Source organism: Salmo salar, chromosome 03, assembly GCF_965601325.2.
Source record: "Salmo salar chromosome 03, fSalSal1, whole genome shotgun sequence".
Lineage (NCBI taxonomy): Eukaryota > Metazoa > Chordata > Actinopteri > Salmoniformes > Salmonidae > Salmo > Salmo salar.
In genome coordinates, this window is record NC_138293.1 from 57122650 (window position 1) to 57148268 (window position 25619).

At 41.9% G+C, this 25619-nt stretch overlaps 1 protein-coding gene across 1 annotated transcript in view; it reads right to left on the minus strand.

The window, feature by feature from the left end:
* Positions 1–25619, minus strand: part of fam171a2a (family with sequence similarity 171 member A2a) — a 62141-nt gene continuing 36522 nt past the window's right edge. Inside the window, exons 4-8 of the mRNA XM_014192623.3 lie at positions 17992–18150; positions 16634–16813; positions 8823–8936; positions 5000–5126; positions 1–4550 (exon numbers count right to left, since the gene is read on the minus strand). Of these exons, the coding sequence (XP_014048098.3) occupies positions 2894–4550; positions 5000–5126; positions 8823–8936; positions 16634–16813; positions 17992–18150 (2237 nt within the window). The 3' untranslated portion in view covers positions 1–2893. The remainder of the gene's footprint in view (positions 4551–4999; positions 5127–8822; positions 8937–16633; positions 16814–17991; positions 18151–25619) is intronic.

Consider the following 25619-nt stretch of genomic DNA (forward strand, 5'->3'; position numbering starts at 1 on the left):
ACTTGTTAAATGCTTTAATTATTGGATTGTATATTAACATTATTAATAACAAGCAATAAAAGTTAGCAAAGATTTGCCTCAGAAATATAGATCTGAGGGGGAAAGGAGGTGGCACCAGTTTACCATAACAGCACATCATCCCTCTGTCTGTTGCCTAGGAGACAACAACTGACCTTGTATAAGCACTCAAACAGTAGGCCTATAGGAATTAAGATTAGCCAGGCATTCACATATACAAAAAGAATGGTTAAAAAAAATAAACAAAAAAAACCTTTCTCAAGTCATATTTAATCAGAACACTGCACTGACAGGGGTGGAGAGACTTGGCACACTTTCAAAGCTCGGACTGTCTTGTTTATAGATGTCAAACACCAGTATTATCCTTGTCCTCAGAACAATTTCTGATGTCAATTTCTAATGAGACCACATAGAACACACTATTCAGTAGTGCCTCGTAGGGCCAATATAGCTATTAGTGTTCTCGAGCCAACCTCATTCCTTAAATGACATTGGATGTTAACTTCATCCCAAAAACATACCCTGGCCCCCCCAAAAAAGAAACAAACATAGCATCTCTCTCTGAAATAGTCTAAGGAGATTCCATATCAGAGCTGAGCTGGTTTATTCACAGAGACAGGTGGCTCAATTCTGCAAGCTTAAGCATCAAACCATTTTGAAGTTGAGAGAAGCTGATTCTATGACAAAAAAAGACCACAACAGCACAAATGCTCACGAGAGGAGGAACATGCATGTTCGTTGTGATCCTGAGTCTCAAACCACAAGGAGACCACTTCACATACTAGCATCAAATCAGTAACTCAAAACATGGAAAGTATCAATCTTTAAAAAGAGACTTTCAAGGGTCATTCACATACTTTTGAATGGAGAAAGGGGGGGAGAGAGAAAGAGCAGTGACAGTGATGTTATCAAATAAAAAAAACTGTGGGTTTAAAACAGGGATTGTGACAATGCAGGTTTGAAATGAAGAGGACCATTGCTGTGTATCTTAGGCATGGTCCTACACCTGATTTTCTTTAGGCCGTGCTGTATATTAGTCCACAAGGCAACGTGATAGAACTTCAACTGGACTTCATAAACCTGATAGCGAGTGTATGGCTTGATTGCCTTCAAATGACCCCTGATCATCAAGGTTGAGTACTGTTTGTTTAAATCAAAGTTGATTTGCTAACAATAGCTTAACATTGTGTATGACTCAATATCGTAACCTGAAAATAATGAGAAAAACATGTTACAGAGTATGTGTTAAACCCCTGGTTTAGCCAGTAGCTTTCTGAATGGCTGTACAAATGGTACAACTGCTGGGTTTACATACTGAGGCCTTACATCCAAGCCATTCTTTTTTATGCTAAAAAAGGCACTTAAGAGACTAATTGTTTGGTGTGATTTGTTGGACATTAACATTTTTAGGTCTGAGAAAACCTGGATGGATTCCTGTCTTATTTATCTGAAGGCTAATAATTAGATGTTTTGAGAATATGAGCCAGTGGAGATTACTGACAATCTAATATGGCACAGTTTATGGAAACATTAGGTAATTGTGATTTCCACTCAGTCAACTCAGTGTCTTTTCCTTTCACAACATCTTTCAAGTTTGCAATAATACCCAATTATTCTGTTTTTTTAAAGCTAATATTTTACATGTCGGTATCATCCAATCCATGTCTGACTATACATTGATATTGCAACAAAAGGTACAGACTTGCAATGCTAAGCTAACAAAAATGTTCTAGCAAAATGTTCTATGATGCTCTAATTTGTTTCCAGCCACGCTGCTTAATGAACATTTCAAATAATTTTGTCAGGTCCATGCTTCCATAGATATTCATGTTACAAGTCACCAGGTCAGCAGGTTAGTAAAGCAAGACAAAAACATGACTAACATTTTCTGTCAGTAAGGAAAATGGCAACCAAAACGGTTTGCATTATTCTCCAGGCTTCAGTGATAGTAACGTGGAGGTGGTTTTCTGCCATTATCTCCAAGGAACATTTTTGAGTACAAAATGAAACAACAACATTGTTGTAAACCCTGGGTTCTAGGACTTACTTATTAGGATTTCACAATCACAACAGCAACCTTTTTCTCCAATGTTTAATACATTGATCTGTCTCCTCAATGACATTAAGTACCACTCAGTCATAAAAAGAAGGCCATCTAATCTGTTAAAAAAACAAGATTAAAGAGTGAAAAAAAAAAAATACTAATTCATTCCAGTTCTGGCCGACAGTCTTGGTTTTCCATAGGAATCAAAAGTTTCTGTTTGGCCAGCTGACGCCTCCCAAAAGGTCTGTAAAAATGACTTGAGGTTAATGCTAAGGTAACAGCAAAATCGGATAGGTAACATTTCCAAGGAATTCTACTAACAGCACAGTGGAGAAAAACATTGTTGAGCATTTCTCAAGAATCTCAGAATACCAACCAGTCAGAGGAACTCTCCCATTTGTTCCCTCTCCCATTCTGTTCCCATCCACATGCTTAGGGATCATGATTTTAAAAATAAATAAATCCACAGCCATGTGAAACTTCTAGAGATACGGATATAGCTACCGATCTCAATGATGATGTTTTTAGAGATGCAGATATAGCTACTGATCTGAGTGATGACTACAAGCAAAAGTGGGACTTCAAAACACCTGGTCCTTTCGACTCATGTGACAATTGTGCTTCTTTGTTTGATTTCCATTCTCACTTCATAATCTCTTTCACACACATCTTTCTCTTTGTTCTCAAAGACAGACCTCTCACATTCTCTGCTCTTCTTTCTGTAGAGAATCTACAAGGGACACAGTCAGAAATGAGGCATTCATTGACACAGTGGTTCTTCTCCCCCTGTTCTCTTGTAGCTCAATGTTCCCTGAGAGCCCTAGGTATACCTTACTTCCACACCATGAGGGGTCTCTCCTCGCGCTTCTGCCAGGGACTCTTCTTGTTCCCCTCCTCGTCTTTATCATCGGCATCCTCCCCATCCTCTGGGCTGGTGGCTGAGTCCCTGCGTGTCACCTCGCTGGTGGTAGTGGTAGTACTGGTCCGGGCGCTGTTATCCCGGCTGCGGCCCTTCCGGGGGAACGTGCCCCCACGGGGGGTCGTCTCTGGGGCCTCGTCCAGCAGCGGTGCCAGAGAATTGTCCTCTGGAGAGTACATGGCAGCGTGGCTCTCGCTGCTGCTGCTGGGGGGGTCTGTGGTGTCGATGCAGGGGAGTTTAGTATAGGTCTTCCCTGCGTGACCCTTCCTCTCAACCGCAGCTGCAGCCTCCTTTGCTTCCTTAGCTTCCTTGGCCTTCCTCTCCTCCTTTCCCTTCCGCTGCTTAATGTTGGCTTCGCGAGCGACGTCTACTCTGTTGTCATGATGACTCCCCGTGGCTCCTCCACCTCCCCCTCCTCCAGGGATGCTGAGAGAGTCTCCCCCCAGCTCGATGTAGGAGTGGCGAACCAGGGAGTTGGAGCGACCGTCCAGGGAGACGAACCAGGCCCGTGGGTGCGGCTTCACCCCCAGCTCCAGAAGCTTCTTCTCCGTCAGCGCCTGCAGCTCTCCGTTCATCTGAGATATGGTGTTGTCGTTGAACAGGACCGGGATGTGGACTGGAGCCGCGTTAGGGTCTGAGGCCCAGTTGGAGTGTCCCTCTGAGTCCTCCCTCTGCTGGCCTGGTTCTTCCCCTTCCTCGTCCTCCTGTTGATGATTCTGTTGTTGCTGGTTCTGTGGTTTCTGCTGCTGATTCTGGTGTACCTGTCCCTGCTGCCTGGGCAGGGTCATGCTAACCTGGATTCCCTCCATGTCATGCTGCATCTGTTGCTGCCTCTCCAAAACCTGCTCCACAGCCGACAGGTCCGACGACAGGCGCATGTAGTGGGCCGGGATGACCAGCGTGGGCACCACACTCCGGTACATGCTCTCCTTCATCTGGTCCATGGAGTGGCAGAAGATGAGCTGGCCGGGCTGGGTGTTTAGAGAGTTGGGCCTGGCTAAGAGGTCCCCGGTCTGGGACGCTGAGTACTCCGGGGGCAGACCAGAGTACTCCTGGTAGTGCCCGGCGAAGGGAGGCAGTAAAGGTGGTGGAGATGGTGGATCTGAGGAGTAAGCCTGGTTGTCATTGGCATTGTGGCGACGTCGAGGATCATGGGTATTATCCTCCGCTGAGCTGAAGCTGCGGGTGTCATTGCGGAGCAGCAGCTGAGGATCCAAGTTGTTAGTGTTAGTAGAGCGTGTTGTCACCTTCATGGGAAAACTCTCCCCACCGCCACGTCTGGTGATACTGTCCGTGTTCACCTTGGAGTGGCGCTGGGCCTTTCCTGGGGGAGTGTGCCGGAAGAAATCCTCCCTGGAGCTGTGGAGATCCCGGGTGGAGGACAGGTCTGATTTGAGGGCGTCTGGGTCACCTCCGGTGGAGGAAGCTGTGTCGATGTGGATGTGGCCTGAGCTGATGAGGTTGAGGTGGGACATGGAGGTGCATTGATCTCTTTTGGAGCCGTCCATGCCAGAGGAGACGTGCATCTTGCCGTGACGGTACTGCTGCCGTGGTTTCAGACATCTCCGCCTAAAACAAAACAGGGAAGGATTAAAGGGAGAATGCAACCAAACACACACATCCATGTATCACATTTTGACTCCATGTAAACAGGAAATTAAACAACAAATAGAGTCCCGGATTGGTTATATTTGTATTTTACATTTTGGACCCAGGCCAGTAATAACGCCACTGATTCAACTAAGCAAGTGCCCGACAGGGTTGGGCTCAATTCCATTTAAATTCAGAAAGTAGTTCCACATTTTCCTTGTTGAAAAGCATTGAAGAGAATTGGCATTGGAATTTCAGTGTACTTCCTGAAGTGACTGGAATTTAAATGGAATTTACCCTAAACCTGGTGCTTTGATGACTCGTAGAGTAGCTTGTTCAAAACTAGTGCTGGGTTGGATCAAAAATGTGCCACACTGGGACTGACTACTCCAGGACCTGAGTTGAGACACGCTGGGCCTGATACCAACCTGCAGTAGTAGAGCAGCAGACAGAGCAGCACCAGAACCAGCAGAGCCATGGAGCCCAGGATGGTTAGGAGGAAGATGGTGTGGTAGGTGGTGATATCTCGCAGGCCCATGGGGTTCAAAGCTGAGCCTGCAACACAGGGGTACACTGTAAAACATTTCCTGTCATTTTTATAGTAAATTACTGGTAGCACAGTAGCCTGTAGGTTACTGTAAATCTACAGTAAAATACTGGCAGCACAGAAGCTAGTAAATTACTGTAGAGTTACAGGACCTTTACTGAAACACAAATGTACAAAATATTACTGTAACACCTGACTACAGCTACATGCTGTCTTTCCCAAATTTACAGTGCATTAGTGGAAGTATAGTGGTTGGTAAACTGTTGCAGATTTACAGTGCAGGCAGCTAGCGCCAATAATGGGCAGTATTTCTGTTAGGTATTTCAATACCTATTTGGTCATTTGTATTTCACTGGCCTGAAGTACAATTCATGTATTTTGTAACAGTTTAATTATAATACATGTATTTGTATATTCTAATACAAAAATAAACCTGCAAGTAGCCCGCTTAACTACAACAACATTCTCGTTTAATGCACCCACTATAAGTCACTCTGGATGAGTGAATTACCAAAATGTAAAAATGAACAATTGCAATACACACTGCTGGGTATTATTCTAATGAGCTCCACCCCCAAACAAATAGTTTGAGTGTGGAACTCACTAGAATAATACCCAGCAGTTTGCTTTGCATGTGTTCATTTTTAAATTGACATTTGGGTCATTTAGCAGACGTTCCTGTCCAGAGCATTAAACAAAACACATATCACAGTCATTGCAAGTAAAATGTTTCTGTAACTGAGAATGTTGTTGTAGTTAAGGATACATTGGTCTTCAAGGTATTTATTATTTGTAACAAGATACCTTTTGATGTATCTTTGCCCAGCTCTGGCTAGTGCCAAGCACATTACTGTAATATTCAGAGTAACTTGCTACCAGATTCCTGTAAATTACTGTAATATCAGAGCAACGATACAGTACAATACTAAGAAAGTAAATGCTACTGTAATCGTAATATTGGTATTTTACTGCAATTACATGGGATTGGTGCAAGAAGGTTGGCTGCTAGGTATGTGTATATTACAGCATATTTATGAATATTTTGTATTTTATATCACTTGCACTTCTAGAGGCCTAAACAAAGGCTTCCAAACTGTCTGTTATTACAGTAGTGGTGGGGAAAAGAAGCTTCTAGAAGCATTGAGGCTTTCCAGCCAATTGTGTCAAAAACAGGTTCATTACTCAAGGTTTTGATCAACACAGTGTACACTAGTGGCACCTGCTGGTCAAAATAATTTAGAACAGACAAATGATTTAGATGACGTCTTCTACCAAAACCAATCAGGTGGTTGTTCGACAAAAAAAATGAAGCTTCGGACGTCATTGATCATGTGCTTCTGATAAAGTGATACATCTCAGAGCGCTGGTATAAAACATAACATCGATAGATTACAGGGCAAAACAGACTTGGCAAAACACTCAAACACTAAAGATTTAAGACTTGCTGCCACTCTGACCTGTCCCTATACACATTCAATTGTTAGGGCACTACTGCCACATATTAGTTTAGATGGTACAGTATTCTTACTAACGGGTGCAATAAATATAGCTACTTACAAGGCATGCCTCGGAATATGTTAATGATCCAAATATTGTTCCCCTCCCACAACATTTCTCCACAATGCACTATAATTTACAGAATGCTGCAGTAAATATATAGCAAAACAGCAATACAGTAGTTTGTGAAATTGTATTGTAATAAAGTTACAGCAATTGGTAACAGTGAATATGCAATTATATATTACAGCATACCAATGAATATTTGGTGTTTTATATCACTTGCACTTGTAGAGGCCTTAACAAAGGCTTCTAAACTTTGCACTTGTAGAGGCCTTAACAAAAGCCTCTAAACTGGCAGTGACTCCAGGGCAAAACCGATCAAAAGGAGATAGCTAAACACTCAACCATTAAATGTTTGAGACATGCTGCCACTCTGATTTGTCCACTACAAACATTAAATTGTTAGGGAACTACTACCACATATCAGTTAAATTGGTACAGCACTCTCATTAAAGGGTGGGAAAAATAGCCTCTTACATTGCATGCCTCAAAATATGTTAATGACCCAGAAACAACAATAACACTAGTGTTCAAAAGGTGTTTGGTGCTCCAAAAATAGAGTATGGTTGTAACGGCCTTCGTCAAAATGAGACCAAGGTGCAGCGGAGGATGTGTTCATCATGAATAATTTTAATGGACCGAATGAACACTACAAAAATAAACCAAAAACGACCAGCAACAGTTCTGTCAGGTTTAACAAAACTAAACAGGAAAAATATTCACCCACAAAACCCAAAGGAAAAACAGGCTGCCTAAGTATGACTCCCAATCAGCAACAACGATGTACAGCTGTTCCTGATTGGGAGCCATACCCGGCCGAAACAAAGCAATCCCAAACATAGAAAAACAGACATAGAATGCCCACCCAAATCACACCCTGACCAAACCTAAATAGAGACATAAAAACGATCTCTCAGGTCAGGGCATGACAATGGTACTGTATTCTGTGGGGTGGTAATGAATTACAATAAATTACTGGCAGCACTGTAGCCAGTAAATTACCGGAACAGGTTTTAGATTCCAAAAATACAATCTAGTACTGTACTACAGTAAATTACTGGCAGCACATTAGCTAGTAAATTACTGTCAATTTACAGGTCAAGGTTTTTAGATTCCAAAAATACGGTATGGTAGTGCATTCTGTGGGGTACAGCGTTCTCATTAACGGTGTCACGCCCTGACCTTAGAGATCCTTTTATGTCTCTATTTTGGTTGGTCAGGGCGTGAGTTGGGGTGGGCATTCCATGTCCTTTTTTCTATGTTTGGTATTTCTTTGTTTCGGCCGGGTATGGCTCTCAATCAGGGACAGCTGTATATCGTTGTTGCTGATTGGGAACCATACTTAGGCAGCCTGTTTTCCTTTGGGTTTTGTGGGTGGTTATTTGCCCATCCCTGACTACATCGTTGACATAGTCAGGGATGGGCAAAACTCACAAAATACAATTACAAAATACCATAAAAAAATCTATGTATCAAAAATAAATGACAAAATACTTGTATTTTGTAATTTATTTCATTCAAATGCATGTATTATGTATTTTAAAACGAGAAAATACACTTGCAAGTAGTTGGCCCGAGCAGCAACAACATTCTCAGTAATGGTTACAGAATCGTTTTACTTGCTATGACTGTGATATGCTGTTTATCTAGATTAGTTGAATGCAGGGACTGTAAGTCACTCTGGATAAGAATGTCTGCTAAATTACCAATATGTATATGTGAAAATGAACATAGCAAAATTAACTGCAAAGCACACTAGGTACTATTATTGGCCTTGTTTCGGGACGGAGCTCATTAGAATAATACTCAGCGTGCATTGATATTGTTAATTTTTACATGTACGTTTATATTTAGTTCATTTAGCAGATGCTCTTATCACACCATAGTGCCATCAGACTTCTGATACCAATGTAGGGTGGAAAGGGAGACACAAATTGTGAACAGCTATACAAAAAAAAAGTATAAAGTATTTTGTATTTTGAAAATACAAATTACAGCTCTCGAAAGTATCTTGTTACAAAATACTTCGGAGTGTAATTCAGCCCATTGTAATACAAATGGAAAAATATTCAGAAGTAATTTAAATACATATTTCAAATACATGTAAAGGAAATACTGCCCATCTCTGGACATAGTTACTGTACCTGTGGTTGAGGGAAAGGCAGCCAGCCAGTATCCTAGCTGGTTGGCCACAAAACTCCATGTCAGCTGTGCTCCTTCTTTCTTGATATATCCGGTTCCTTTCCTGACCCAGAGTCCTGTTGAAGTACAAGTCAGCATGAGGACAGAATTAGTTAGAGTAGAATAGGAATTACATTAAACATTGTATGTCAACTTCCTTAACAATTTAAGAGACGTGTGTGTAAATTTCCATTAAGATCCTTATCAATCCAAAATATATTCCCAAAACTGAAAATATATATTTTTGTGAGTATCCCTGCTATGCACTAACAAAATTCTGATTTCCAATTGTTTTTTCTCCCAATGCATGCTCATAATCCCTGTACACAATAATTTCAAGGATAATCAAATGTACACAGTATATTCTATTTAATCCTGGAGTGAGCCGATGGAACAGCTCCATAGTTACTGTACTGAACATGTGCTGTGAATCTATTACTTCACATTATGAGGCCAGCGGTGTTATGCATTCATATCCAGTGATGCGTAGCTCGTCGGGATAGAACATACACAAATGATGAGCGATTAACGTGATTCAGGGAAGGAAGACAGCTTTGAGTCCAGGCAGATGCTTTCCGACCATAACCACAATAACGAAAGAGGAGCGGGGGAAAAAAAGAACAAAAAATGAGAAAAGAAGAAGAGAAGAACCATTTCCCATGATGCCAGGCACCCTGAGGAGAGGGTCAGGATTCAGTAGCTTAATGGGTCTTGACAGGGAGACCTCTGCCCATGGTATACCCAAGTTCCCCTTCTACATCATCCTCCCGCTCCTAAAATAGTTTTAATTTCTGTCATTCTCGTTAGCATTTTCACTTTGCAGAAAACATAAACACAGAAGCAGGTTAAGATTAGGTCTACATGTTACTTATGCAAGTGTCCTGAATGATTTTAACACATTGTAGGGGAGAATGCAAACAGTGGCCTAAAATAAAAATGTCAAGTTTACAGTAAGATATAGCTTATGATTAATAACATATTTGAAAAAAATAAACATAACATTGCCTTTCAATTCAAATAAGCAATACAACTATTAGTTTAAATAACTATTAGATTAATATCATCTGTTTAGACTACAAACATTTGTTGGACTCCTCTTTTAGTGCCCCAGGCAAGGGAAGTCTGTGAATATATTGCCACTGTCATCACAGCAGCAATACAACCAGGGCCTGTATTAATTAAAAGTGCTCATCTAGGATCAGGTCATCTTATTCATTATGATCTAAAAGTCAAAACTGATCCTAGATCAGCACTTCTTCTGACGCTTTGTGAATACAGACGCAGGCCTGAAAATCCATTAGGCCAGCTTTACTGCCCATTGGCTACAGTACATCTATTTTTAGACATTAATAGACGATCTGGCATCCACAACCTCAAACATTGAACCACCTGAGAAGTCAACCTAGGACTTCTAGGCTACATATTGAGCCAAGCTCTAATTAACACACCCTCAGTGGTGTGAATAGAAACACACTCAACAATCCTCTAAACTAGGGGTAAAAGGGAGGTGAGAGTGAATTGAAGTGTGAATGTGTGTCATGCCAGATCACTTATCTAGGAAGTGCTCGACCATGGATGTAATGCTGTATGTCGACCACTAGGGGTTGTCATGCACACAGACGAACAGTAGTAGGGGCTTTTGTTTATCTCCTCAGTATAAGGCAGGGGGATTTCCAAGCCACTCCCCACTACCCCCTGACATAGTGTGTGCGCGCATGTGATCCGTCTCCAAAACAAACAGACTCACAGCTGAGTCTGGAGAGATAATGGCGCCTCTGATTTAGAGTCTCCTGGGCTATATGGAACAAGAAACACTGTCGTCCTTCTTCCTCCTCCTTTCCCTTTTAAAGACGCCTTGAAGGAGGAGGATGGGAGGAGATCACATGGGAGGGGTCATCATGGAAAGAGAAAGAGAGAAAGAGTTTTCCTCCCGCCTGACGAAAGGGTCATGTTCAACTTTGATTCAACTTTTTTGACTCATCATCACACTGTATTTTCTCTTGTACTCATTTGTCATGCACAGACTGTACGCACACCCACATACGCACAAAACGTGTGATTCAGTCCGAAACAAATCAATTTCTCTCTTCAGCGGCAGCTCACTCTAGCCATCCACCCACGTCCAATGAATATTCATCTTCAACATGTTTTCCTCTCAGTCTCAATCCTGACTGACAGTCAGCAGCCTGGCATTACAGCCCATTTAGCGCTCCCTTGATAGATCTGTCACAGTGCCACAGTACACTACAGCACCCACCAATTAAAGGCTTCCGCTGCAGCACCCGATTCTATTTGCTAGAGTATTCCGAGTGCTCCTGGCAGGTGTCCCCAACCTCCTCTTCTGCCCCAAACATCTACAAAACCCATTGTGGATTTAAAGCCTTAGCAAAAAAAGTCTTGCAAGTGTAACCTGGAATACTGGAAGAGTGGAGTGTGTGTGTGTGAGAGAAATCTGGTGTAAAACCTGACTCTGGAAGAGAGGCCCAGGCATCCAGACTTACAGTAACTCATAAATCTAGAGGACCCCCTGGGCATACTAGACTAGAGGCCCATTTCTCTACTCAACACTGATCTAAAGCTCCACAGGAGTTTATTTTATTGCTCTGTGTGGGATCATGTGTGGGATTCTACCTGTCTAGTACTTGTTGACATTGGGTGAACCTGCGATGTTACTTGATTTGTTTTGAGTAGAAACTTTCAGGTTTACTGCTTCTGCATAGGTCAGGGAAAACTCAGGATAACTCAGGGAACATTACTTTGTTGGACGTAAGCTAAACCATGACGGAAACAAAGAATTCCTTATTCCTACATGCTGTCATCCAGAAGTGAACCAGCTTTTATGTATACAATATATACTGAAATACTGTATAGAGCACTTGGGACATACTGTAGGACACCACTTGCTGCAGTACTACATGAGGGTCAGTGGGGGGCACTCTTCCCTCTTAAGCAAATAAAAGCCCACACCCCCAGAGCAGGGTGTGTGTATGTGTGTGTGCAATGTGGAATTAGAGGTGACCCCTTTAGAGATGACACGGTTAACAACACATCCACCCTGGTGTCCACATTATAATCAGTAAGCCTCTCACCTCCTAGCTAACTGTTGGTTCGTCACTGCAGATAATGAGATATGAGCTCTGGGCCTCCCACTTAGCGGACGGTTGAATAAAAACCCATACAGTTAAATAATGCATGAACCTAACGCTGCAACGCTCTGTTTGACTAATCTGTTTGCTTAAATCCTGTGCTATATTGTTCTTTTGGGTTTTACTGTAAAGATTTGATTTCCATTTACTCTCAGCTACGGTACAGAGTAAAACATTTGCATACATCGAATTTTAGCAAACTACTAAATTCAACACCCACAAATACCCACAATATAAGCCACTTAATGGAGCGCGAGAGTGAGAGATTGTTGTTAGTGGCGGGTGCCTAGTCAATTGGCAGTAACCTGTTTTGTCCAAGCTCAGTAACTTGTTTTGTCCCAATACTCACAACCATTAATCCTCAGTTATCTTAGCCATCCTAACAGGATGTGAGCAATAGCCTACAGCTAACTCCAACAGACCAGCTCATCCCACTATCCAAAATCTCTCCCTCCACCACAGCTTTGTTGTCCCCTTTCTCCTCTACCCTTCAAACCCTCTCCTCCCTCCCCTCCCCTCCGTCCATCTGTGTCTCTGTTTGCATCTCATAACATGTTACCATGGCAACATAGGACGAGAGAGGTGGGGAACATTGCCTCCTCTGTCCCAGGCCTCCTGGAGCTACATAACAGGCCTAATCACATCATCAGGCTTCAGGACAACAAACCTCTTCAGCTGCAGTTTTCCACAGGGTGTTAAAAAGGGATGTTTACACTAAGTCTGCTTTCATGTTTTCTGCACATTGAACCCACAACTATGGTATCAGAATGACACACCCATCTTTTGTGCATCACTGGGATCTGCCGATCAATGCATGTCCATGATTTCTAAATGCGATAGTTCGAGTTGTGCATGCATATTGCTCTCTGTATTGAAGATACCATCATGGAAGGATCCTGGGCATCCAAATGGAGCCTGCCAGATAGGTGCTCCATCATCTACCCTTGGGAAGACATATCCAGACTTGGCAAGTGTCTGGTTGGTTATTACTTTTTATTCATTAGGCTTCCTCTTCTCAGTCCATTGTGTACTGTCCCATCCTTGAAATCCAACTTCAAGAAGTTGAGGTTATCATGGAGATCTGTAGACATAGGCCCATGACTTCGGTAACACTTCCTATTAATACCCTCTTCATAATGTATTATAAGCACATTTAGAACGCCTGAGCTATGAATCATGCATAATAATGCACAACATAGGCACTATTAACTGCTCCTAAACATCTATGACTAAATCCATAATGCGTTATGAAGAGGGCATTCAAAGGAAGTGTTTACCAGGGTTTCTTCAGCATAGTTATGGTAATGTCAATCTCGGTAGGGAAATGCCAGGCATGTCAATGAGATCTGCAGTGATCTGCATGTTCCGGTTCAGACACACTAGAACAATGGCTGCCATGGGAAGTCCGGACCGGTTGTCAAGACAAGAAACAACCCTGGTCTGGAGTTTTTAGACATCGGTTCCATAAAGCCAGTGGTGGAAAAAGTACCCAACTATCCTACTTGAGTAAAAGTAAAGATACCTTAATAGAAAATGACTCAAGTAAAAGTCACCCAGTAAAATTCTACTTGAGTAAAAGTATAAAAGCATTTGGTTTAAAATATACTTAAGTATCAAAAGTAAAAGTATCAATCATTTCAAATTCCTTATATTAAGCAAACCAGATGGCACCATTTTCTTGTTTTTTTAATTTACAGAAAGCCACGGGCACACTCCAACATTCAGACATAATTTACAAACAAAGCATGTGTGTTTAGTGAGTCCGCCAGATCAGAGGCAGTAGGGATGACCAGGGATGTTCGGTTGATAAGTGTGTGAATTGGACTATTTTCCTGTTCTGCTAAGCATTCAAAATGTAACGAGTACTTTTGGGTGTCAGGGAAAATGTATGGAGTAAAAAGTACAATATTTTCCTTAGGAATGTAATGAAGTAAAAGTAAAAGTAGTCAAAAAAAATAATATAAAAATAAAGTACAGATACCCCAAAAAACTACTTAAGTAGCACTTGAAAGTATTTTTACTTAACTTCATACGGGTAGGGGGCAGTATTTTGAAATCCGGCAGAAACGCGTGCCTGTAGTAAACTGCCTGCTACTCAGGCCCAGAAGGTAGGATATGCATATTGTTCGTAGACTTGGATAGACAACACTCTGAAGTTTGTAAAACTGTTTGAATGATGTCTGTGAGTATAACAGAATTCATATGGCAGACAAAAACCTGAGAAAAATCCAACCAGGAAGTGTGGAAATCTGAGGTTTGTAGTTTTTCAAGTGATTGCCTATCTAATACACAGTGTCTGCGGGGTCATTTTGCACTTCCTAAGGCTTCCACTAGATGTCAACAGTCTTTAGAACATTGTTTCATGCTTCTACTGTGAATGGGGAGAGAATAAGCGCATATGGAGTCAGATGACTGAGAAAATGACATGAGCTCAATCTCGCGCGCTCCCATGAGAGTTAGGCGAGTTCCTTTACATTTCTAAAGACAAAGTAATTGTCCGGTTGGAATATTATTGAATATTTATGATAAAAACATCCTAAAGATTGATTCTATACATCGTTTGACATGTTTCTACGAACTATAATATAACTTTTTAGACTTTTCGTCTGAACTTACTGCGCGAGCACAGTGCATTTGGATTACTCCACTGAATGCGCGAACAAAATGGAGGTATTTGGACATAAAGATGAACTTTATCGAACAAAACAAACATTTATTGTGGAACTGGGATTCGTGGAAGTGCATTCCGATGAAGATCATCAAAGGTAAGTGAATATTTATAATGTTATTTGTGACTTCTGTTGACTCCAAAATGGCGGGTATCTGTATGGCTTCTTTTGGTGTCTGAGCGCTGTACTCAGATTATTGCAAAGTTTGCTTTTGCCGTAAAGCTTTTTTGAAATCTGACACAGCGGTTGCATTAAGGAGAAGTGTATCTATAATTCTTTGAATAACAGTTGTATATTTTATCAACGTTTATGATGAGTATTTCTGTAAATTGATTTGCTCATTCACCGGAAGTTTTGGGAGGCAAAACATTTCTGAACATTACACGCCAATGTAAAATGGGGTTTTTGGATATAAATATGAACTTTATCGAGCAAAACATACATGTATTGTGTAACATGAAGTCCTATGAGTGCCATCTGATGAAGATCATCAAAGGTTAGTGATTCATTTTAGCTGTATTTCTGGTTTTTGTGACGCCTCTCCTTGCTTGGAAAATGGCTGTGTGGTTTTTCTTGTCTAGGGGCTGTCCTAACATAATCTAATGTTATGCTTTCGCCGTAAAGCCTTTTTGAAATCGGACAGTGTGGTTGGACTAACGAGAAGTGTATCTTTAAAATGGGATATAATAGTTGTATGTTTGAGAAATTTGAATTATGAGATTTTAGTTGTTTTGAATTTGGCACCCTGCTATTTCACTGGCTGTTGGCGAGTGTGTCCCGCAGGTGACGTCCCACATACCCCAGAGAGGTTAAGTACTTTACACCACTGCATAAAGCAACGGGGGAAAGTGAGTGTATGAGAGAGAGAGAAAGAGATAGAGAGGCAGAGAGAGTGCATGAGAGAGAAAGAGGGGGTTCCTGAGTGGAGCAGCGGTCTAAGGCACTGCATCTCAGTGCAAGAGGCGTCACTACAGTCCCTGGTTCGATTCCAGGCTGTATCACATCCGGCCGTGATTGGGAGTCCTATAGGGCAGCGCACAACGTCGTCCGGGTTTGGCCGGGGTAGGCCGTCATTGTAAATAAGAATTTGTTCTTAACTGACTTGCCTAGTTAAATAAAGGTTACATTTAAATAAAAAAAGAGAGAGAAAGCAAGACAGAGAGAGGGAGGCAGATGCAGAGCAAGAGAGAGGCAGCGAGAGTGTGTGTGAGAGAAAGAGAGAGAGAAAGAGAGAGTGAGAGGGGGAGACAGAATGAACGAGAGAGAGAGACAGAGAGGGGGAGAGAGTGTTTGTGTGTGTGAGAGAGAGACAGAAAGAGAGAAATGTGTATGAGAGAGAGAAAGAGATGGAGAGCGTTGTGTGGCTCCCTCCCTATGAAAGCATGCACAGCAGTTGTATAACAGTATTTTCAGCCAAGTGAACTGCGATATTTCAGATACTGAGGAGCAGCGAGGAAGAGGATTAACCCATGTGAGACAGGATCAGCTAGCCTGGGTAAACCACACTGAACTGAGGAAAACACTACTGGGCACAGCGTTCAGTCTGGTTGAACCAGGCTAGCTGTGACCAGCTGGGAGTCCAGGCAGCCATAGTTAGAGCAGATGGACTGGAGGTTCCTCTTATTCGCCCCTTCCAAGCTCAGACCACTGCCATTTATATGCCTTAGATTTGTGGTCTGACGGACGGTGGCTTACTATCAATGGCAGTTTTTTATTGACAGGCATTTTTATGTATATATTTGAGTATAGCAGTAAGCCCACTGTTGATGAACAAATGAAACTGGAAAACTATGTACGAGGATGTTTCTGTATGTGTCTGTATACAAGGATGTTTTTTTAGGGAAACCGTTTTCAACTGACAGCACTCAGAGTCAGCACTCTTATCAAACAAATTGATGACACTTGTACATGGAGGGCTCTCAGTATTGGTCAGCTATGATGGTGGGTGGTTCCCTTTACCTGTCTTGTCGTCGAACCTCCACACGGGGACACTGGTGGCTGTCTGCAGGGGTGTGTCTAAGGGCAGGGGGATGCAGATATGGACGGGGTCCCACACCTGAACACTGGTCCCGTTACGACTGAAGAGCTGGGCATTGACCGCCGCCACCGCCGTCAGCTCCACCCAGCTACTGTTAGCCCCTGGGGAGAGACGACACAAAGGGCTTTAGACCAAACACCAGTGTTTTGTTGAACCCAACAGTAGAAAATCCCAAACAAGGCTTGCTACCATGCCTCTCAACACAAATAACGCTAACGCTACCAACATCATGCAAATATCACAATATTCACCCTCAGCAATTTACCGTTTGTTCACCATTCTAAGGCATCATCATCATCGTCATGGTTGACCTGGTTTACACTTGTGATAAGGGAATGATATAGTAAAGGTAAATGAATAAAGAATCCATCCCTGAAACGTAACTGATTAGTAATTCATAGTTATGTAGCATGTGTAATGAATAATTAAAGTACTGAACGTAAGTCCCATAAGGTCTAGTAGAAGACCCGGGAGGAAGGGAAATGTGTGTGTGTGTTAGTTAGTTAGACTAAGGGAACTGTAGACATGCGTTTGACCCGACCTGAAGAGACTTAGGAGAAAACAGGGAGTAACCTTCAAGGTCCCCCTAATCTCGGGGGAAAGGAACAGGCAGCGCTGGATAGTGATTAACAGTGGTGAAAAGTCCGGGGAGGGATACAATTCACCTACTGTTCGTGTGTATGTATGTGCGTAAGATATCTATTGTTTGTGTGAAGGTATGTGCGTAAGCGGGGAGTGAGCATAAAATGAACATCTTTGTGTAATGTACTTCAGAACGTTCTCTGAATAAACTGTACGAGCCTTTTGCAGAAAGCTGATTATTCTTGCCTAATTATTCTTAACCCAGTGTCTTACAAACCTTGGGGATTAGTCAAGGCTTATTGATTGTTAATTATTATCATTGGGATTGAAAACTCCAGTGACAACTTGTCAGAAGATTCTTTCTCATCATTCATGACACTCAGACATAATACTATGTAATACTATGTAATCATACTTCTCTCATGGTTTCCTGCCATCATTTCTCATAATTTGGGAGTTTTTGACAGAAATCTATCTTGGTCAAAATCTCTGGATTTTCCACTTGAGCAATTCTGCATTTTACCCATGTATTTCCCTCCATCCATCCTTCTCTTCCCATCTCATCTCGTTTCCCACCTTCCCTCTCCTTTTCAATCCTCCTGTTCCCCTCTCCCCTTTTCTCTCCCCCCTCCCTCTGTCCGCCCTCTCTTCTTCCACCGTCCCAAACCACCCTCCAACCCCTCGCTCTATTTCTCACCGGTGGCATTGCTCTCCAGGCCCAATGGGTAGGGGAAACCTCCTATCTCATACTGACTCTGTGCGGAGGTCAGCACAGCAGAGAGCTCTGGGTTGGTAGAGTTGAGGGCCAGAGTCACTGCTTTCCTCTGGAGCTGTATCCATGGCTGGTTTTTGACTCCTGGAGGGGGAAGGGGTGAGAGAGGAGAGAAAGTGGGGGAAGGAGGGGAGAGAGAGAAGGAGTCTGTGAGATTGGGGGTGCAACTGAACAAGAAGCATAAAGTTTAAGGCATTGGTGTGGTAATCATATGGACTATGAAATAGGATAATACAAAGTGAAGAGTTGTAGACAGTTTTCATGAAATATAGATAGTACTGTTTATAATACTAGTAATAATAGAATAACAATATTTCCTCCCCACAAAACAGTTTTAGAGAGACACTAAATTAATTATGTGTAATTTATTTTCCGATTATACAGAACCTAAACACGGGATCAATCCAACCCTTAAATTGAAATGACAACCAGCACACATACAGTACAGTAGCAGCATCCAGGGATTGTGGCAGCTAGCAGGATTTGCTGGTCTATAGTAAGACAATAGAGACTAACCCTGCAGGTTGGACAAAAGTATACCTGCCTGTCATACTATAATCCCATTCTCCCCGTTTGATGTGGCTTGCCACAAGGGAAAAAAATAGGCCTAAAAATACACTGGCCCCTCGTAACGGTGTCACTTGTCTAATATGATTAGTATTTGGTGAGCATGGGGCCTGATCTGTGCAGACAGCCAGGCAAGCTTGTCCATGCAGAGGGTCTATACTATACTGAACACCCCAGGCCGGCTGTATTGTAGCATCCATCTCTCTCTCTCTCTTTCTCTGACTACTGAACTGTGTGTATCCATTCCTGTGCTCATCGTTCCATTCCACCTCATCTCTAGGGTAGCTTGTTGCCACTTCTTTTCTCAGGTTCTCTTTGTCAATCTCTGTGAGACGTGTTCAGTTTCTGTCTTTTCACTCACATATCCCCATTTGACACCTTCTATGTCCCTGAATTGGACATGATATCTCTCTTATCTTTTTTCTACTCTCATTACAGGTTCACAACAAAGCTGTGAAACCTATTGTTATTCTCTGAATAGTTGTTGTTGACATTGTCAAATAACTCAAGCATAGATTGGCAACTATTTTTCTAATTTGGCACAGAGAAACTAGATGCCATGAGTAACTAGATGACATGAGTAACTTGGTCAATAAGAATGCCACCGTTTGCTATAAGCGGTCTCACTTAAACCCTCATATCTGTCGTCCTGTTTGACCTAAAGACTTGAAACGTTGTATTTGCCAAGGCAGCAGCTACTCTTCCTGGGGTCCAGCAAAATTAAGGCAGTTTATACATTTTTTAAAACATTACAATACATTCACAGATTTCACAACACACTGTGTGCCCTCAGGTCCCTACTCTACCAATACCACATATCTACAGTACTAAATCCATGTGTATGTGTGTGTATAGTGCATATGTTATCGTGTTTTTATGCATGTGTCCATGTTTGTGTTGCTTCACAGTCCCCGATGTTCCATAAGGTGTTTTTTAATCAAATTTTACTGCTTGCATCAGTTACTTGATGTGGAATAGAGTTCCATGTAGTCATGGTTCTATGTAGTACTGTGTGCCTCCCATAGTCTGTGCTGGACTTGGGGACTGTGAAGAGACCCCTTGTGGCATGTCTTGTGGGGTATGCATGGGTGTCTGAGCTGTGTGCCAGTAGTTTAGACAGATAGCTCGGTGCATTCAAAATGTCAGTACCTCGCATAAATAGTGATGAAGTCAATCTCTCTTCCACTTTGAGCCAGGAGAGATTGACATGCATATTATTAAATATTAGCTCTCTATGTACATCCAAAGGCCAGCCATGCTGCCCAGTTCTGAGCCAATTGCAATTTTCCTAAGTCCTTTTTTGTGACACCTGACCACACGACTGAACAGTAGTCAAGGTGCGACAAAACTAGGGCCAGTAGGACCTGCCTTGTTGATAGTGTTGTTAAGAAGGTAGAAGCTACTATTATATCAATATGTTTTGACCATAACAGTTCACAAGCCAGGATTACTCCAAGCAGTTTAGTCACCTCAACTTGCTCAATTTCCACATTATTTATTACAAGATTTAGTTAAGGTTTAGGGTTTAGTGAATGTTTTGTGCCAAATACAATGATTTTACTTTTAGAAATATTTAAGGCTAACTTATTCCTTGCCACACACTCAAACTAACTGCAGCTCTTTGTTGAGTGTTGCAGTCATTTCAGTCGCTGGAGTAGCTGACGTGTATAGTGTTGAGTCATCCACATACATAGACACTCTGGCTTTACTCAAAGTCAGTGGCATGTCGTTAGTAAAAATGTAAAAAAGCAAGGGGCCTTAAGAGCTATCCTGGGGAATTCCTGATTCTACCTCGATTATGTTTGAGAGGCTTTCATTAAAGAACACCCTCTGTGTTCTGTTAGACAACTATTTATCCACATTAAAGCCATAACACATATGTTTTTCCAGCAACAAACTATGATCGATAATGTCATTAGCTGCACTGAAGTCTAACAAGACAGCCCCTATAATTATTTTATCATCAATTTCTCTCAGCCAATCATCAGTCATTTGTGTAAGTGCTGTGCTTGTTGAGTGTCCTTCCCTATAAGCATGCTGAAATTCTGTTGTCAATTTGTTTACTGTGAAATAGCATTGTATCTGGTCAAACACCATTTTTTTCCAGAAGATTACTAAGGGTTGGTAACAGGCTGTTTGATCGGCTACTTGAGCCAGTAAAGGGGGCTTTACTATTCTTGGGTAGCGGAATGACTTTAGCTTCTCTCCAGTCTTGAGGGCACACACTTTCTAGTAGGCTTAAATTGAAGATGTGGCAATATCATCTGCTATTATCCTCAGTAATTTCCCATCCAGATTGTCAGAGCCCGAGGCTTGTCATTGTTGATCGACAACAATTTTTTCACGTCTTCCACACTGGCTTTACGGAATTCAAAAGTACAAATCTTGTCTTTCATAATTTGGTCCGATGTACTTGGATGTGTAGCGTCAGCGTTTATTGTGGAGTTTGCTTATCTTGCCAATGAAAAAGTCATTAAAGTAGTTGGCAATATCCGTGGGCTTTGTGATGAATGAGCCATCTGATTCAATGAATGATGGAGCCGAGATGGCTTTTTTCCCCCAAAATGTCATTTAAGGTGCCCCAAAGCTTTTTACTATCATTCTTTATATCATTTATCTGTTTCATAGTGTAGTTTATTTTTATTTAGTCACATGATTTCTTAATTTGCAGTATGTTGGCCAATCAGTTGGGCTGCCAGACTTATTTGCCATACCTTTTGCCTCATCCCTCTCAACCATACAATTAGTCATTTTCTCATCAAGCCAAGGGGATTTAACAATTTTAACAGTAATTTTCTTAAATGGTTGCATACTTATTAGTAACTGGAATAAGCAATTTCATAAATGTGTCAAGTGCAGCGTTTGGTTGCTCCTCATTACACACCACAGACCAGCAAATATTCTTTACATCATCAACATATGAATGACTACAAAACTTATTGTGTGACCTCTTATATTAGGCCCAGCCTTTGGAACTTTGGTTTTCCTAGATATGGCTATTAAATTGTGATCACTACATCCTATGGATTTGGATACTGCTTTAAAGCAAATTTCTTCAGCATTAGTAAAGATGTGATCAATACATGTTGATGATTTAATTCCTGTGCTGTTTGTAACTACCCTAGTATGTTGACAGACAACCTGAACCAGGTTGCAGGCACTGGTTACAGTTTGAAGTTTTTTCTTGAGTGGGCAGCTTGATGATAGCCAGTCAACATTTAAATCACCCAGAAAATATACTTCTCTTTTGATATCACATACATTATCAAGCATTTCACACATATTATCCAGATACTGACTGTTAGCACTTGGTGGTCTATAGCAGCTTCCCACAAGTATGGGCTTTAGGTGAGGCAGATGAACCTGTAGCCATATTACTTCAACAGTATTTAACATTAGATTGTCTCTAAGCTTAACAGGAATGTGGTTTTGAATATAGACCACAACACCGCCCCCGTTGGTATTTCTGTCTTTTTGGTAGATGTTATAACCATGTATTGCTACCACTGTATCATCAAAGGTATTATCTAAGTGAGTCTCAGAGATAGTCAGAATATCAATGTCATCTGTTACAAGCAAGTTATTGACTTCATGGACCTTGTTTCTCAGGCTGCTTATGTTAATATGGGCTGTTTTTAGCACTTTTCTGGGTTGCTTGATTGTTTTTAATGCTTTACTGGGAAGCTTATCAGAGGTAGACTTACTCATGTTAGTTATATTGGAGCTGATAGTGCAGGGTGAGCTGCACAAAGTGGTCTTCCTACTAGGGCACACCACCTCAGTGCTAACAGTGTAACTCCGGTTCATAGACTCATGATTACTCCATACAATAGCTGTAGGATAAACAGAAGTATTCAGTACAATTTGGGGCACATAAATTAAGTTACTTACATTGTGTATGCCAATGCCCCTAGGATCATGTACATTTGATGCACCATTATGACGACTCATTGTCACAATGGTATGGATTAACTGAGCTGGTCTTGGATCATTGAACAGTCATTGTATGTAGGCGTCTTTCCTCATGCTGAACAAATTTGCCTCAAAGACCCATTAGGTCTTTCAGGATAGATTTTCCTCCATTGTGGAACTTCTTTTCATGAACCATAAGTGCAAATAACTCAACATTCGGTATGTAGGCTCATGGTACATCTTTTAACATAATTTGAGAAAAGCTTGGTTAAGATATAGCTGAGTTATTGATAAATGTGGAAATCTGATTTTACGTGTCCATTTATAGCAAACAAAAATATCAATGCAAGATGTAAAGTGTTGGTCCCAGCTGAAATAAAATATCCCAGAAATGTTCCATACCCACAAAAAACGTATTTCTCTAAAATGTTGTGCACAAATTTGTTTACATCCCTGTTAGTGAGCATTTCAACTTTGCCAAGATAATCCATCCACCTGACAGGTGTGGCATATCAATAATCTGATTAAACATTATGACCATTACACCGGTGCACCTTGTGCTGGGACAATAAAAGGCCACTCTAAAATGTGCAGTTTTGTCACACAACACAATGCCACAGATGTCTCAAGTTGAGGGCGCGTGCAATTGGCATACTGACTGCAGGAATGTCCACCAGAGCTGTTGCCAGAGAATTTAATGTTAATTTCTCTACAATAAGCTGCCTCCAACTTCGTTTTAGAGAATTTACCAGTATGTCCAACTGGCCTCACAACCGCAGAACATATGGGATGCTCATCTGCGTGCTGGTCGTCCACACCAGGGTCTTGACCTGACTGCAGTTCGGCTTCGTAACCGACTTCAGTGGGCAAATTCTGACCTTCGGTGGTCACTGGCACGCTGGAGAAATGTGCTCTTCACGGACGAATGCCAGTTTAAAGTGTTCCGGGCAGATGGCAGACCGCGTGTATGGCGTTGTGTGGGCGAGCGGTTTGCTGATGTCAATGTTGTGAACAGAGTGCCCCATTGTGGCGGTGGCAGGCATAAGCTGCGGACAACAAACACGGTTGCATTTTATCGATGGCAATTTGAATGCACAGAGATACTGTGATGAGATCCTGAGGCGTACTGTTGTGCCATTCAGCCGCCATAGTTTCATGTTTCAGCATGATAACGCACGCCCACATGTCGCAAGGATCTGTACACAATTCCTCGAAACTGAAAATATCCCAGTTCTTACTCACCAGAGTATGCCACCCATTGAACATGTTTGGGATGCTCTGGATCAATGTGTATGACAGCGTGTTCCAGTTCCCGCCAATATCCAGCAACTTCGAACAGCTATTGAAGAGGAGTGGGACAACAGTCCCCATGACACAATCAACAGCCTGATCAATATGTGAAGGAGATGTGTTGCGCTGCATGAAGCAAATGGTGGTCACACCAGATACTGACTGGTTTTCTGAGCCACACAACTACTTTATTTTTTTTAAAGCTATCTGTGACCAACAGATGCATATCTGTATTCCCAGTCAAGTGAAATCCATCGATTAGGGCTCAATGAATTTATTTCAATAGACTGATTTCTTATATGAACTGTAACTCAGTAAAATCTTAGAAATTGTTACATGTTGCATTTATATTTTTGTTCAGTGTAAATCCTTTGTAAATCCACTCCTGAATGGCCTATCAACCTGAAACTTTTTAGGTGATCAAAGACATTAACATGATGAACAATTAAGTTTGGCATTGATATCTTTAAATAAAACTTTTGGACTATGTAACGCTAATGCTTAAAATAATGAGAAAACATTGTCTTCTCATAGACTAAAAGTCAGATTCACTCCAAATTTGGTCTTTGGACTCATCACAATAGTCCCTAAAGAGATTGAGAAAATAATGCTGATGCATACAAAGATGGCCACACTATACCATTAGATACTAATTAGCGCATACGCTAATATGCAAAAATATGATTTAAAATCTTCCTCTCATGAATCATATGACCAAATGAGACTAAATGCTACACGGCTTAACATAGTTTGAGATAAAACGCTAAGGGATTGGCCAAAAGAGTTATAGACAAATAAAAAAAATCTGATTTTACGTGTCCATTTAAACCACTGTAAATCCACCCCATAGTGGTCTATGAACTTGAAACTTGTCATTGCTATCATGGTAGAGAAATGAACATTAAATTATCTGTGTTGTGTGACAAAACTGCACATGTATAGTGACCTTTTATTGTCCCCAGCACAAGGTGTACCAGTGTAATGATCATGCTGTTTAATCAGCTTCTTGATATGCCACACCTGTCAGGTGTGTTTATATTTGTGTTCAGTATAATTATATGGACCTGTGAAGAACGGACTTCCTCATAGAAGCCAGACCACTCCTTATCAGACTATGTCCCCTCAGAGCTGGGCTTTAACTTCTTATTCTTCACCATCCCTTTCCTGCCTCTGTGCTCCTTCCTTTCTGTAGCCCCCCTCCATCTGAGCGGCCAAGCTGCTGCCCTTCCTTCACTGAAGCCAGCCCAGGACAGGGACGTGATCTGGGGCATGGCTCTAGAAAACACAGAGCTGATTGGTTGGTACAGGTGGTCCTCTTGCCATGAGGAGCCCTGAACAGTGCCCGTCTGTTAAGCAGAGCAGGATCCCAGCCAGACTGAGGAGGAAGCAATGGCATAAAGGAAAGCTGGAGAGAGAAGAGGACTGAGGAGAGGGGAGTTTGAAGACTCACACAAACAAACCTCAAAGGACTCTGCAATGGCCCTGAGAGGCAGGCAGACTGGATCACTCCTTGGGTTCTGCTCTGAGAGGAGGGAAGGGCCAAGGAGGGAGTGGTGGGGTGGTTGCAGGGGTCAAAGGGATCAAAGGGGGAGAGTGGCAGTAGGGGTCCCAAGAGAGAACATGGGTCATCCATCACCTAAATGTCCCCCTGCTGAAAGCCTGGTTGAGTAAGATTAAGAAGAGACCCTCAGAGGGAATAGGACACTGATTCATTCCACCCAGCCATTCATCAGTTAAAAGTACCGCACTCCATTTCACAAAGCGTGTTGGAGTTTCATTGGGCC